Raw genomic sequence first — 16207 nt, 5'->3', positions numbered from 1 at the left:
AGAAAGACAGGCATTCATATGTACGGTAAAGTATATTATTTTTACGCCCTAGCTTCGTTGTCCCCAGAAAAGGTTTGAGTGCTTCTGTTGTTAGCAGCTAGCTTAGTGCGCAGCAGGTGATTCCCAAGATTGACCTCGCTGTGACCTGCTGTGACCTCGCTGCAGCAAACAGAAAGGGGCGGGACGGACCACGTGGCAGTCTCATACCTTATGTGGAAATTGGTATCAAGGCAGTCAATTTTGAAATTATGAATGGTACTTTAAAAATTAAATAGCTTCAATCCCTTTTTAAAAAAATGGTGCTCTCATTTGGTTTGTTAAACCGTCGTTCGTATTTCAAAAGGTTGGAGGTATTGAGCTGTTATTGAAATGTGATTTTGAATGATCTAAACTCCTGCAACTCTTAACTTCCATCAACAGGTTTTGTTACAATGGAAGTTAATGTTAAAACAACTTCAGCCCTCATAATGTTCTACTGTGGAACAACAGAACCATTCTATGTGGTAGAAAATCTATATTTATGGAGAATTGGTGGAATTAATAAATCTGGTCAATTACTCATTTACTGGATGGAAATGGTGAAATTCTAAGTTTGGAGGAATTTAACAGGAAGTATAGAACTGATTGTTCACTAACAAGTTATATAAAAGTTTTACGTAGTATCACTAATGTCCTCATCCTGTTACTTAAAAACAATTTAATTTCTTTATTCCAAGACTCCATAATATTCGATTTGAGCATGTGGACATTAGAGATAATAAATGCAGCAACAGGTTTTTGAATCAGTATTCTATAAATATTATGTACCCAGGAAGAACGAAAAGCAGAATTCTCTTACAAAATGTTAACAAATCTACGATAGTCAAAATATGGACAAATTATTTGAAATTCCCAATTCCTCCCAAATATAAAGAATTACATTTTAAAATAATAACACATGCCCTTCCAATGAGTTCTTAAGAGAGAGATTTAACTGTAATGTTGAGAATTGTGGTTTTTGTACAACTCAATTGGAAACAACTAAACATTTGTTTTACGAATGTAAAGAAGTATTAAACTTATGGGATCAACTTCGTAACTTTCTGTCTTCTAACACAATAAATGTGGATTTTATTTCCCTACAAAACATTCAGTTCGGTTTACCCTTAAAAGAAAAAAAATTGAAATTTTTAGTCAATGTTCTAATGATTGTAACAAAATATTATATCCATAAATGTCACTAATCAAAATGCTCCCTCTCAATCTCTGCTCTCCAAAATGAACTTTCCTTTTTTAAACGTTTGAGAAAAATGCAGAATTTAAACGCAATTAAATTGTTTGAGTTAATGGAAGATTTTCAGTTAGTGGCCCCCTCTAATTAATTTATTTTAACTTTTTTTTTTTCCACTAATGCTTTGCTCTAGCCTCTGTATCCAATTAGACCTATTAACAGTAGGAGTGGTGGTATTTTTTTGTTTGTAATGTGTGTTATTGACTTGTTTGAGATTGTCATTGTTATTCTGATATATTAAATAAATAAAAAAATAAAGATACAAAAAATATCTTATGTGGAAATGGGACCCCCGGCAGTGAAGGGGGCGCTATTTCCTATATTACCCGTGGCCTTCCGTTTTTATTTTCTTTTGAAATCTGGGATATATCTTCATCTTTAGGAAGGAGTTCCACTCGTCATATATTTGAACTCGTCTCTTTTATTTACTTCAGCGCAAGTCAGTTTTTAACAAATTCTGTAGCTTTCTGTGTACTGTTTTTTTGTGTGTGTGTGTGTGTGTGTGTGTGCTCATTAGTTGCATCTTTTCTGGTCTGCTACTGCCTCTAGTGGAGTGGGGGTAGTAACGCAACTGTGTATTAAAATACCACAGTCTAAATTATTTACCATTAATTCTGGCATCAGTGGCTCAGTAAAAGATACATTCTCTAATGAAACACCATTTTCATTTTCTTAAGGATGTAGGGCTAATTAAATTACATAAACAAGATCTAGAAGTGGTTCCAGTTTAAATAGTTGGTCATTCTTGGACAGCCAGCTCAACTTTGCAGAAAACACTATATTTTTAAGAAATGTTCTCAGAGACTCTTATCTCTTAAGACCTAGTGATCCTGGGGTTACCCAACTAGAGGTTGTAGACAAGACAATGTTGAGTGTTTTAACTTTTCATCTCCTCTGCTGGTATGGTCGCATGAGCTGCAGACTAACTTTTAAGAATACTTTCAATAGCAGGTAAATAGTGGAGAAACCTCCGTCTCTGTCTCAACTGTTTGCTGCTGAAAGAACAGGGAACAGCAGGGAATATTTTCTGCACCCAAGGTGCTAGCACCTCTGGCAACTAACATCTAGTAGAAGTCATTTATTGACAGTGCAATAATCACTATTAACCACACTAAATAACATTTACCTATAGGGTGCAAAGTGTTTTGCTCTATACACAAGTTATTGATATTGGGATTCTATGAATGTGTTTTATTTTATCGTTTTGGTGATGAAGGAAAATTTCCACCTTGATAGACTAAATAGTTTCGTTTTATTTTTGTCCTATGTGCAAGACGCTACCACCAAAAAGTCTCTTAGAATAACTTGGCATCACAAAAGAAAAAAATGTGAATTTTTGCTCGTATTTAACAACCAGATTTGTTATTTTTCTGTGAACCCAGTTAATTTGTTCGTTATTGACTTTTGCTCAATTAAGTTTCTTATGACTACATTATAAATGGTTTATTGTAGTTGATCATGTTGCTTTTCATGTCTCCTTATTTCTTTTATTCCTCCTATAATTGATGGAGACAAATAGGTATTCATAATGTGTACAGGTCATTTAATTAGCCCTACAGCCTTAAGAAAATGAAAATGTATGGTGTTAGAAACTTTACCCTTTTATGGTGCCAGTAATGCCAGAATTAATAGTAAATAAAGACTTTGGTATTTTGATTTAGTGAAGTAGTTATGTTACTACCACCCCACACCACTAGAGGCAGTAGCAGACCTGAAAAGATGCAACTAAGGAGCAGATTTAGAAGTACAGAGAAAGCTACAGAATTTAAAAACTGTGAGCTCCGCTAAAGCTCACGGTTCTTGCTGACAGAGGAACTCCATCCTAAAGATGAAGATATATCTCAGATTTCAAAAGAAAATTAAAAAAGGGAGGCTAATAGAGGAAATAGCACCCCCTTCATTTCCGGAGTGCATTGGTCCCATTTCCAAACAAGGAACAAGACTCCGCCCCTTCCTGTTTGCTGCAGCCAGGTGTACTTTTGGGTTTGGTCACTAGATGGTGCTGAGGCCTCACGTTTATGAGCCGAGGGGTGACAGCCAGGTGTTGACGCCTCTGCCGCAGTCTTTGTTAATATTGTAGTTGACCTCGGAGTTACTGGGTTTGTCCACAAATGTTCTCGTCTGAATTGAGTAAAATCTAAATTTGCACGTCAAGACGACCTTTGTGACTGAATTTACATACTTTAGCTGCTCAGCACGTCATAAAAAGCTCATCTAACAGGTGACCCCTTAACCTCATACACAAATGTCAGAAATAAAGCAGGGAGGCAGTCAACATAACGGCATGCTTTATTGATATACAGTAAAGCATTTTATAGTACAGTAGTAAGGCATACATTTGATGATATGTTGTGAAGTACCGACGTATTATTTGAAAAAATTAGGTGAAAATGACATTCTTTGAAATAGAAAATTAAAGAAATCAAAATTTCAAACTCACTGGGTAATGCTGCAGGAATCTGATTTTAAAAATAATTGTTTTTTTTTTCTTTTAGTCACGTTAATTTCAGAACTCCTCACACAGAACGAAACCAACTTGCTTTGAACCAAAGACAAAATGTAACACAAAAAACCAGATTAGGCTTGACAGAACATTCAGCGTCCACCAGTGTTCAATTAGAAATATCTTTATGATTTTCACTAATCTTGGAGTGTGGAACTGATTAGAGGTCAAATTAACATCCAAACTTCGCCTGAGGTTAAGTTAATAACAGGTAGTGGAAATCAAACAGTTAAAATGTTCCTCTGCTGCATGGATCAAGGCTTTGACCGTTAAAAGTTTCTAAACTGAGGAAGACTTTTCTGTCTCTGTGCAAAATGGGAGCAGATTCATTGTTCTGCTTGAGATGATGGAAAAAATACATCTGATCAAAATTTGGTCTGCACTTGAACACTTTGACCTTTGGAGAATTTAACATGTTGATGCAGCCAAGCCAGAAATCTGACCTTTTAGGGAAATGACACATTTGTAGTTCTTACAAATGTAAGATTTGTGATCAGCTGCAAATCAACGTGTTGAATTTGTCTACCAAGTAAAAAGTAAAAAAAACCAAAACAACCTTTGTTCAGATGAGGGGAATAAACTCAACAGCGCCCTCTTGATGCAATGATGGTGTGTGTGGTCTTTTTCTTTCTTTTTTTTGAAACTTTGCTTTACTGTTATTAGGATCATCAGAGCTTGTATTGGGTATTAATATCCATCCAGTTTCTAAAAAGTAGCATCCCTCCACTCCAAAAAAAAAAAAAACAACCAAACTGTTATGAAGTTTTAGGCACCACACTCACACACACACAAAGAGAACTGCCTCTTAGAAAACACCCTCATTGTTACAATCGTTAGAATCTAGTGAGAAATGCTTCAGCTCGTTTCCCCAGTTAGAAAGAGATAGCAAATATACGAGGACACTGAAGACGCCGTCTCTGTTTCTCAACCCCGCTTCTCGTTTTGTACAATTGCATAGAAGTTTAAAAACCAGCTCCTTTTAACAATAAAACAGGATGTTTTAAGAAACTACTCAAATCTTAGATTTTATTTTTTTTTTGTACTTGTTGCTTTAACTGCAATCCTTCACAAAAATAGACATTATATTCTCTGTGTAAACGGGTTCCAATCCAGTTGTTTCGACTAGAAAAGCATGCGGTACGATGGAGGGGGATCAAAAAGGACGCAGGAGTTCCACGCTGCGCTCGGCGGTCATGGCGCTGACCAGTGACTCCATGACGCGGCCCAGATCGTCCGCCATGTGGAACAGGCTGCCGATGCTGGGACCTGCAGGGAGACGATTAGGATCACTAAAAATAAAAGGTAAGTGACTTTTTCCTGGAGAATCCCAATTCTTTAACCTCTGAACTGTCACCCTCAGAATGCTAGTTTGTAGGGCGATGTCGTCGTTCCAGTTAAGGGGTTAAATTGTTTATGTACCATCAGGGATACATTTTTTCACAAAGAAGAAAAATGTTTTCATATGCTATATAATAGACAAAATATGTTGGCGTATGAAAATCTCTTTCTAGGAATGTTTCATTATTTTTGTCAATAACTTTACATTTGAAGAACTTCGTGTTTTTTACAGTCAGTTTGTTAGTTTAGTAGCAGCATATTGACCAGAGGTCAGCAACTTTCACACTTTGTAGTGTGATACACAGTCTGCTGTTAGAAACCCAATAGAACAAAAGTTACGTTTTGGAAGCTGAAGGTTTGCTGACCTCTGACCCTTGATGTGGAACCGTCCATGCACGGCCGCTTGAACTTTCCAGATTTTGTCACAATACAAAAGCAGAAAATAGCAAAAGCATAATTTGATTTCAAAACATTTTACTAGTGCAGACTGAAAAGTGTGGCATGCATTTTGTCTTCAGGTAATTGATACTGGAAGGCGAAAAACTTTGGTGTTATTGTATCCGTAATGCGATAAAAGTTTGTTTCGACATTTGTGAAACGCAAATCAAAAAATTTTCTGACAATTTAGTAGCTCACGCTTTTGTCTCAGAAATTTATTGCATTTTAATCAATAACATTGCAGCCTTAGCCTTGCATAGAAGACTTTAAGAAATCTTCTATAAGCTGACTGAAAAGGCTGTTTGCTATTCTTGTTGTTTACTGCAGTATGGCTCCGTGTTTAGCGCCAGACTCTGTGCTGAGATTTCAAAACGACACAAATTAGATTTCACTTCTGATCTCCACGTTTTCTCCCGTTAGCGTCACGCCAGGACGCTCTGATACGCGTCGTGACCTCAGTTAGCCGCTGTGGTGACCTGCAGTTCGCCTTCGTGTCAGTCAGACGTAAACATTTCGCGGCCACATTTATGGCGTCTCAACGGAGCGTGAAGGGATTCTGTGTTTCCTTTTACTTCAGGTACACCCACGAGCTCTTTGAAGTGTCTTATCTATTTTCACTCTGTGTATTTACGCAGAAAGACAGAAAAAAAACTGGATTTATTATGTTTTGTGTGTTATTTTTGATTGTTGTTTTGGATTTGAACTTGTATCTAGCCGTAAGTTTCATGTATTCATCATACAGAACGGCATTTTGGGCCGTTCTGTATGATGTTTGCAGTGGACAAAGCTAAATCATGTTGCAAATCAGTGTCAAAACTTGGATTTTTTTTTATTTATTCAAGAATGCACTGCATGTCACACTTTTCAGATTTTTTTTATGACTATATAGCATTTTAAGTGAATAATTGGAAAGTTTAAGCATCAGGAAAATTGTGTTGACGTTCAAGAAGCAAATACAACAATAATTTGGTCTATTGTTGTATGACAGACGACTACATTTCTGCCTAAAAGCTTAGATATTCTGTGCTGTCAAAAGTTGTACATTTGCAAGAAGTGACATGAAATCTTTTGTGAGTTTTCTTTCCCTTCATCAGATCGACAAATCCCGGGTTCAGACTCGCCATGAAGAAGCAGCTCCAACATGGCAGATGTCAGAAAACTTGAGTTTTGCTTTCTTTCTTATAGATGTGACACTTTATAGTGTCAGAATATTTCAGTTTTGATTTAGTCTTAGCAAATGTACAAATTTTCAACAGGATATCAAAGTGTTATCTTGTAAATAAGAGAAATTTCCAACAAAACCTCCAGTTAAACCTCCTTAATGGTGAAACTCTGCCTCCTGCTGACAGAAAATAGTAACTGCAGTCTACTTTCAGCTGTTCTATTGTAACGGTCAATTAGCAAAATAAATCTACATCCTCAGCAAGAAAATTTCTTCAAACTTACAACTAAAATCAGAGCAAACTACATGCTACCAGTTTGGTTATTTCATGGTGCAAACAAGCTGTAGAGATGAAGAGGTGGGGAGAGGGAACACTGAGCGACTGACCTCATGGATGTCCCCTTCTCCCGCCTGGATCACCGAGAAAAAGGAAGAAAAGACACGAAGAAAGAGGGAAAAGTCATCCTTCTGTTTGGATGTCTAAGCAAATTAGGCTAAACTTAGTGTTTCTAAACTACATTTTTGAGGAACAGGAGCACAAAGAAGAATAAGACATAAAGAGGAAATAAAGTTTGGAATATTTTCAGACCTGAAACTAAACCTTGCAACTGAGATTAGAAAAGCGACAAAAATATTCAGATTTTCTAATAAACATTGAACATTGTTCGCCTCGGCACATTTGTGTAAAGGCAGTGAAGAGTGTTGTACCCTGGCTGTGAGGGAAAGTGTTGTTGAGCTGCTCCACCACTTCCTCCAGGCCAGATGCATCTTGGGAAGGACTGGAAAACTCATCATCGCCTAAAAACCGACAAATCCTTTGATGGTTTATAAACATCAATGGAAGCAACCGACCGTTTCCTGCTCCACTGGCTGCAGGGTGAAGGCTCTTTACCCATTGTGTCAGTAGTCTGGCTGGCTGCCACGCGCAGCAGCGGCAGGGACGAGTCGGAGCGCTGGGAGGAGGTGGAGGGGGAGGAGAGGGCCGTGCCGTTCACCTTGGAATCCGTCTGATAAACACACACACACACACACACACACACACGCACACACACACACACACACACACACACACCTGAGTGAGTCGTCGACCGCCACCATGGCTGGCCAGATGTCACTACACTGGTGCAAAAGGACGCCTGAGTTCATTGCATAGAAATACTCAATACAGATTAATGATTATGTTAATTATCATATTCTATTTGAGTCCTGGAACATTTTGTCACCGGTCATGTTGACAGACGTTTTAAAACATCAACACTTCTGACTACTTTTCACATTATTCAAATTAAATGAAACAAAAATAATGTTTTTTGCATCAGATGTTGAAATTTCCAGGTTTAAATTCGGAATATTTGACATTCCAAACTTTAGCTTGACGTCCAAAATGGTTTGGACGTCTAAGGAGTTTCTCAGGACTTTTTCATTATGGTCTAATTTATCTAATTATTTACATCTAATATGGAAATATGGGTTTAGAACTAAGTTGCTTATTTGGCAAATCAAAAGCAGAACCAGTTTTAAACATGGCGGCCATATTAAATTTGTCTTTATGAGTCGGCTCTTTTCTCTGGTGCAGCTCACAGTTGGTGTTTGGTGTATTTAAAGAGACGGTATTGATTACCTGCTCCAGAAGCTGCCTCAGCCTGTGCAGCTGGGACTCCAGCTGTTTGTTGTGGTCCTCCAGTATCTGCATGCGGGCCTCCAGGCGACCTTTGTGCTGCCGCAGCAGCTTGGCCTCGGCGATGAGCTCGGCGTCTCGAGCGCTCTGCGGCGACACCGGGAGCATCTCGGGCGGTGAAGGCAGCGGGGACAGACCTTTCCTGTCGTGGGCTTTTTTCAAACGGTCATACTCGGCCTGCAGCTTCCTGTAAGGAGAACCGCAGAATTTCCACTCAGAGCTCCCGGAAACGTATTTTAGTTACAATCAGGGGCAGTTTTTTTTATTCATAGTACCTTCATATGCGGGGGGGAAAAAAGTCTACTGGATTTTATGTTTTTAGGCTTAATTTCAACTGTTGGGGTTGCAAAGTTACTGAAAACGTTTTGGTTGGGATGTGGAAGTGAGTTTTACTCCTACTTTAAAATGGTTTAACGAGCATTAAACACTGCTTTCCTCCACTGACCTGTTCTCCTGCTCCAGGTCACCCAGGACCCTCTCCAGCTCTCCCTTCTCCTCTGTTTCCATGGAGATGAGGATCTGGGCGGGGCTGCGGGGCTGACTGAGAGGAGAGCCTTGGTTCAGAGACTGGCAGTAGTGCTGGATCAACATGTGCTCGTCATCGCTGCAGATACACACACACATCAAACATACCCACCAATGATTGACACACACATTCATAAGGTCACAGAGACACCGTGGCATGGACGTGCATGTGTGAACACACACGCGCGCGCGCACACACACACAGGAAAAAATGGAGAAAAAGAAAAGCAGAAGGTGAATGAAGGAGCAGCAGAACAGGACTGGAACACAGATGGAGAGTCTGAAGCTCAGAGAGAACAGGAAAATGTTTGAAAATATTAACATTGTTTTTGTTCTTTATCAATAAATGAGCAGTTTGATCACTGCTTTATCTTTGATTTTATTTCTGTCCAGCCTAAAATCTAATCATGAACAGTTCTTTGAATCTTAAACTGGATCATTCATCATTAAGATTTGTAAATGTAACCAAATGTTGGCACAGAAGAAGAATAAAATAATGATAAGGAACAAAAACAGGATTTATTTTTCTGGCCTACAGGTTGGGAAAAAACATTTGCCATCATCTGAAAGTCTGTCCTGTGTTTGCCTTCATTTTGTACACAAAAAAATAAAACTATGCATCACCTCTCATGACACTAAGAGACAAAAAGATTTGTTCAAACCTGACGCAAACATTTCATCCTAAATGGAAAGCTCTGATCATTTGACATGAAAGTGTTTTAGATTGATTCAGTTCTTGCGTTACTTTTGGGGTTCCTCAAGGCGCCGTTCTCAGGGCACTTTCATTTAACACACCGTGTTCCAAATTATTATGCAAGTGATATTTTCTCATATTAAATGGTCAATGCAAATGATGGTCAGTATAACTTTCAAGTCTTGAACTATTACAGTATAAATACAATTTTACTAAACAAACCATTAGAACAGTAAGTTTTTCAAAAATAAAAAACTCAAAATGAACTGTTCCAAATTATTATGGACAGCAGATTTTCTAAACATTTTATGGATTATAAAGAACTGCAAATGGTCATTCTTTGAATGTGCAGCATTAAGTGTTCACATGTATTAAAATCAAAAGCTACTTCAATCAAAAACATTTTAACAGACAGAGTTACATGTTAACATAGAACCTTCTTTGATATCACAGCACAATTCTTGATCCATTGAACTTGTGAGTTTGTGGAAAGTTTCTGCTTGAATTTCTTTGCAGGATGTCAGAAAACCTTCCTAGAGCTGCTGGTTGATATGAACTGCATTCCACCCTCAGATCTTCTGCTTGAGGAAACTCCAAAGGTTCTCAATAGGGTTGAGGTCAGAGGTCAGAGGAGGATGGTGACCACACCATGAGTTTCTCCCCTTTTATTCCCATAGCAGCCAATGACACAGTGGTATTCCTTGCAGCATGAATGGTGCATTGTCATGATGAAGATGATTTTACTACTGAAGGTTCGGCTCTTCTTTTTGAACCATGAAAGAAAGCGATCAGTCAGAAAGTCCAGATACTTTGATGAGGTCATTTTCACACCTTCAGGGTTCTGAAGGGTCGACCAAAGATTCTCTCCCCATGATTTCGGCCCATAAAATGACTCCACCACCTCCTTGCCGTGTTGGGACGTGGTGGCCACCCACCATCCACCACCAATCCACTACTGCGTCCATCCTGGACCATCCAGGGTTGCACAGCAGCCATCAGTGAACAAGTCTGTTTGAAAATTAATCTTCATGTACGGCTGGACCCACTGCCACCGTTTCTGCTTGTGAGCTCTGGTTAGGGGCCCAATAGTAGGTTCAAGCACCGCAAGCCTCTGGAGGATCCTCCACCTTGAGGCTCCAGCAGCTTCAAATAACTGTTTGCTGCTTTGTAAAGGCATTTTAACAGCTGCTCTCTTAATCCTGTGAATTTGTCTAACAGAAACCTTCCTCATTCTGTCTTTATCTGTACAAACCATCTTTGTTCTGAATCAGCCACAAATCTCTTCACAGTACGATAACGCTTCAGTTTTGTTAAATATCTAATGTTTTCATAACTTGTCATACGGCACTAAACTATCTGATGACTTTCGTCAGCAGAGATCCTTTCTCTTTGCCATATTGCTTGAAACCTGTGGCCTGCTTAATAATGTGGAACATCCTTTTTAAGCAGATTCCCTTTAATTGAGACACCAGACAAACTAATCAACCAGCTCTCTGAAATTAATTATAGTGATTCAAAGAGCCCTGACACACAATACCATCTATCAATTTAATAGCACAACAAAAAATTTAATCTTTATGACACTTAAATCCAATTTGCATAATAATTTGGAACAAGGTGTAGTTGTACGCTTCCCCTTAGCTCAGTACTACATCACTTATCAAACGTATGCTGATAATACATTTTTCTCATCATAACTGCAACAAAAATGAGTTTTTGAAGCCAAAAACTCTGAACTTTGACTTGATGAGGCTAAAGAGAGCAGAGCTGGCTCAGGCCAAAACCTCACCAACATAAACAAGCCAACTATTGTCCTGGAAATGTTGCCAGAAATGTTTTGTTGTCCTATCAGAACAACAAAACAAAAAAATAATAATAATTCTTCATTTTTTGCTTCTTAAACAATCTAGGAAACATGTTTACTCTGTGCACTGGCTCTGGTCACTTCTTGGTTGATAAAGCCAGTGACTGGACATCCTCTACTTGTTCTCTGATAAAGTTGAGTAAGGAAGACAAAGTGCTGATGCCAAGTCTCAGGAAGATCGACTACAATCAAAGAAATATGCCCGTTTTACTCCTACTGGGTTTTGTGTGTTGTATTAATAGAAACTTATTACAGTTATGATAAATAGGTGAGTTTTAATAGTTGAGCATTAAGTGTCCTCTCTCTGAACTTTGCTATAGATTCTTTGACTAGATGAAACTCTAGACTTCGTAGGTAATACTGCAAAAACGATAGTTTTTTTAGAAGGGAAATAAGAGAAAGTTATTTAAAACATGGTTGTGTGATGAGTTTGAATATGTATTCTTACATACATTTCTGGGTTTGTGTTAATTAATCCAACAGAATGTTGAAGGAGGACAATAAAACTGAACAACAGATAGTCAAGGGGGGAATAAAAAAAAATAAAGAAATAAAAGATTTGACTTTAAATCCAGAATACACATTTACAGATGAGTAACACAGGCAGCCAGTGGAAACAAGGACGACAGAAGCAGCCGACACGCAGAAAACCAGTCAGAGAGTTAGGAGGACAGGGTAGAACAAAAAAAAAAAAAACAAGAAGCTGTTCTCACATGCTCTCATTGGGTGAGATACTGTCATTCAGATAAGAGCCATTACGGTTCTCCATTTCAGCTAACCTGTGGAGGGGGAAGAAACAGAGCAGTCAGTCTTAAAACCAAAGAGGCTCTTCTCTTTGGTTTGTGATCCGTCAGCAGCTCTCCAAACCGGAGACTGACCGCTGGCTGTCAGCTTCAGGGGCTTCCATCAGTTCCAGAACATTTCAAGTTCTGGTTGGATCATTAACTATGATGATTTCTGACTGTTTCTTTTTTTTTCTCCCCACTTAGTGAACCACTTATTGCGTCTTGTTTTATCTTTGACACGACATACAACAACCGCTCTGGATCTTTATAAGTTTACAAGTCAAGAAACACTTTATTGGAATTATTTGGGGGATTTTTTTAAAATTTGGAAATAAAAGTGTATAATACTAGTCAGTGTTGAGCCACGCTGGATGCTTGAGGTTTACCTTCCAGGTTGCCAACATATGTTGTAAAGATGGCTAGCGTCTCAAAGTGTACCAGATGATCTGAAGGGTTTTGTCCAGAGACTACCTGTTAGGTAGAAAGTGGTCAGTCATGTCTTTGGTGTATTCTGAAGAAGCCCAGCAGGGATTTTTTTTTGAGGCAACAAACTGTGTTGCTCTTTGCCTACTTTGTTGGCAAAGAGCAACACAGTTTGGTCTCATCTGACCAGAACAATTTCCTCCATGTTAGCTTGCAAATTGGTGTCTAGTGTCTTTGTTCTTGCCACTTCTCCAGGAAAGGACAGATCTGAGGTTATGGTGAAAACATCTACATCTTCCTTCCAAATAACAATCCTGTATCACATGGTGTGGGAGGTCCTAAAGGGGTGGATTCCCATTTATGCTAAACCCTTAGTGATGCTTCCCCATGTTGTGCTCCATCACAGTCATTGCTCAACCTCCTCAAAATTAGATTTTGAACAAAGAACAACATTGAGGCCATTTTTCTAAACTTTGTCAGTATACTTAAGAGTGTGGTTATGCAAACAACAAACTCCTGAACAACAGGAAGCTGCCATATCAGCCAATAAGAACAGAAGTTGGTGGTGATGCTTAGCGGACACAACTGCCAAAAACACAACTCCCCTTGACCCGCTCCTGCTGCCCCCTTTAATGCATGTTCTCAACCCCTCGTGTCCAGATACAACAGTAGGGAAAACTCAAAATATAGATTACTAAAATAATTAGCAATTATTGGCCGTTAGTTGGGAAACTTCCAGGGTTGAGGACAACAGCATGGAATATGAGTGGAATAAAAACATAAGTAGGGGGTGGTAAAGACTGCTGCACCACATCATGTTAGCAACACCTAATGCCAGGAAAGCAAGAATACAGAGTGTGTGTGTGTGTGTGTGTGTGTGTTACCGGTTGGCGTAGTGCTCGATCCGAGAATGTGTGTCGTCGTGAGAGAGTTGAGGGGACGATCCAGGCCTGTAAGAGAGAAAGGAAAATGAGACGGCATGAGTCAAAAAGGAAAGCAGTCAAAAAGGAAAGGAGTCAAAAAGGAAAGGACAGTCGTAGCTGGAAATCCCAGACATTGGATAAATGGTTTGTCCTGCTTTACTGTGATTTATTCAAAAGTTTTAATATTCTTGAATAGTTGCAGTAATTTGCCATATGACTAATATGACTTAAATAGACTGATTGCAGACAGCACTATGCTTATTTTCTTATTTAAAATAGAAAATTGACTCAGTGAAAACCTGGAATTCAGTTTTACAGAAAGTTTTAAACATCAGACACAAACATCCATGTGTATGTATGCACTGAATGCTTGATGGCATAGGTTGCGCTAGACCTTTTTGTTGCCCGTCATTTTTACTGATGTCTATTAAAAAAATAGAAGTTATTTTAACCCTTCATTTTTAAAACTCTTTACAACCAGCTTTAAGAATAAACCTTTGCGGCTCCTGCTCACAGACTTCTGGTCTGACCACTGTGTTTAATTAATGTCTTTATGAGACTTTCTTTTTCCAAAATGAATTACTGCACAAGAAAAATAACCTTTTGAGTTGTAGTGGTTGTTTGAAATTTATTTTAAGCTCCGGTTGAGGAGCTGATTGGATTAAGGATGTGAGGTTATTTTCATTATTGTTGGCGATCTGTTCCTGGTGCAACAGATCGCTGTAACCTCAAGGTGGTGACAAAGTCCTGAGCTTACTGAGCCTGCTTCTACAGTGCTTGGATGCCATGTTTTTGTTTTTAAATAAAAAAAACAGAGCTGTATATAAGCATCAGAAGAACAAAATAACTGGATGGAAACACAGCAAACAAGCTGCAGACTGAGAGTGTGTGTCAGATACTCACACATGGTCTACAGGCCAGAAGTTGATCAGAGTGACGGGACTGGAAGAGAAACAGCATACCATCATTACAATTTTATCTCTCTACTAATATTCTGCAAACTCCAAAGTTCAAAGTGTGCACCTTTAGCTGAGTTTTATTGAGTAAAAGGAAGTTAAACATCCACACAAAAGGAAGGTGTGATAATGTGTTTGTTTAGCATGGTAGAAGAAAACAGTCCAGTTACACATTAATCTAGCACCAGATTCCATTGCACGCTTAGGCTACAGTGGAAGATTCAGTTTCAGATGGTTTTTATATAGTTATATATTTCAAATATAGAAAACATGCAGCTAATGTTCTTGGTATATTTTAGAGATCTTCAGCCTTTATTTGGTTCTGCTGACACAAATTCAGCAGATTCAATTTTGATGCATTTATTTTGGACTCCAAAATGTTAATGTTACATTTATTAAACGCTGCTAAATGTTTGTTTTCATTCAAGTAAACTGGGAACAAAGTGGAAATGTTTTCAGGTCCTCATGTCCCGTTTGGCTGTTTTTCCCAGAGAACTCAACTGTCTTATTAAAGAGGGAGTTCCACAGGGTCTCCCTTTCAGATCACTTATTTTTTCACAAATACTCTTTAAACAATTCTTATGTACTTCCTTATGCTGATGATATAACCCTCCACATCTAAATAATTCAAACGTAGTAGTTATTTTTTTGTCTGATATAATTGAAATTTACAAAAGTATTTGTCAGGGCATCTTTAGCTGATATAAATGAGTAACAATTCACTTCATTCTTCTTCAGCAAATATACAATTCCTCAGTGCAATACCAATAAATCTGAAAACAGCTTTTTGTATTTAATCGGATTATCTTTGGATTCTAATAACATTTGAGGAACAACAGATTTTGGTCACAGACCCTGAGGTGCAGTTCGCCTCGGTTGTTATCTGAAAGCTTAGACGTTGATGTGATCCGACGGTCCTGCATGAAGAAGCTACGCTTGACTGGGAAATCTAAAAACCTACTCAAAACTCACAACAATATCAGGAAGCAATATTAACTTGTAGTTGGTCTTTAGGTGTTTGTTATGCTTCTGTCCTTTTATTCTAAGTTCAAAATTTAAAGAGAGTGACCCTTGTAAGTTATAGCAAATTTAAGAGTTGTGTAGACTTCTTCTGTAGGTCAGAATATTACTTGTGTCTCTTTGTCTGTATTTGTGTGTGTGTGTGTGTGTGTGTGTGTGTGTTTGTGAGCCCCACGTTTCCATGTTGTCCCCCTCCAGGATGGTCTGGACGGGCAGGTAGCCCATGCGTGGGTGTTTGGCAAAGTAGCGCTTGGTCCTGAATTTGTTCTTCAGCACCTTGGCAAAATCACGCACATCCTCCCCTGATGTGGTCTGCAGAGACAACGCAAAGAAGAGGGTCAGAACTCCAGAAGACACTTTTTTTAAACGGGAAAACCGAAACAAAATGTTAAATTTAAACAATGAGTTGGTGACGTATGTTTTTGAAAGCCATCTACATTTACATTACACAGCTGATAAGAAGTCATGCATCATGGTTCCTTAAAGAGGAATCTAAAATCTCACAATCCTCATCTGTTGGAGAATTTCCTCAGATGTGTCGCTTTGTAAAGATCCTCCAGCCTACTTCATGTTGTCAGACTGGTCCTATTTAACAACAGATGGTAAAATTTGTCCAGAAAATATATTT

At 38.5% G+C, this 16207-nt stretch overlaps 1 protein-coding gene across 12 annotated transcripts in view; it reads right to left on the bottom strand.

The window, feature by feature from the left end:
- Window positions 1-3540: 3540 nt before the first annotated feature.
- dmd (dystrophin) overlaps window positions 3541-16207 on the bottom strand; it is a 248638-nt gene continuing 235971 nt past the window's right edge. For 8 of the 12 annotated variants that reach the window (XM_023329877.1, XM_023329878.1, XM_023329883.1 and 5 more), the window contains 9 exons: window positions 15755-15891; window positions 14507-14545; window positions 13565-13630; window positions 12186-12251; window positions 8835-8993; window positions 8333-8576; window positions 7604-7718; window positions 7420-7509; window positions 3541-5039 (listed from right to left, as the gene is read on the bottom strand). In XM_023329877.1, coding sequence (XP_023185645.1) covers window positions 4927-5039; window positions 7420-7509; window positions 7604-7718; window positions 8333-8576; window positions 8835-8993; window positions 12186-12251; window positions 13565-13630; window positions 14507-14545; window positions 15755-15891 — 1029 coding nt within the window. In that variant the 3' untranslated portion in view covers window positions 3541-4926. Of the gene's footprint in view, window positions 5040-7098; window positions 7123-7419; window positions 7510-7603; window positions 7719-8332; window positions 8577-8834; window positions 8994-12185; window positions 12252-13564; window positions 13631-14506; window positions 14546-15754; window positions 15892-16207 lie in introns of all 12 variants that reach the window. The other 4 variants (XM_023329880.1, XM_023329888.1, XM_023329881.1 and 1 more) reach the window with 3 other exon arrangements.

The sequence above is a fragment of the Xiphophorus maculatus genome, chromosome 24 (genome assembly GCF_002775205.1).
Source record: "Xiphophorus maculatus strain JP 163 A chromosome 24, X_maculatus-5.0-male, whole genome shotgun sequence".
Lineage (NCBI taxonomy): Eukaryota > Metazoa > Chordata > Actinopteri > Cyprinodontiformes > Poeciliidae > Xiphophorus > Xiphophorus maculatus.
This window is presented reverse-complemented; position numbering and strand designations above follow the sequence as displayed.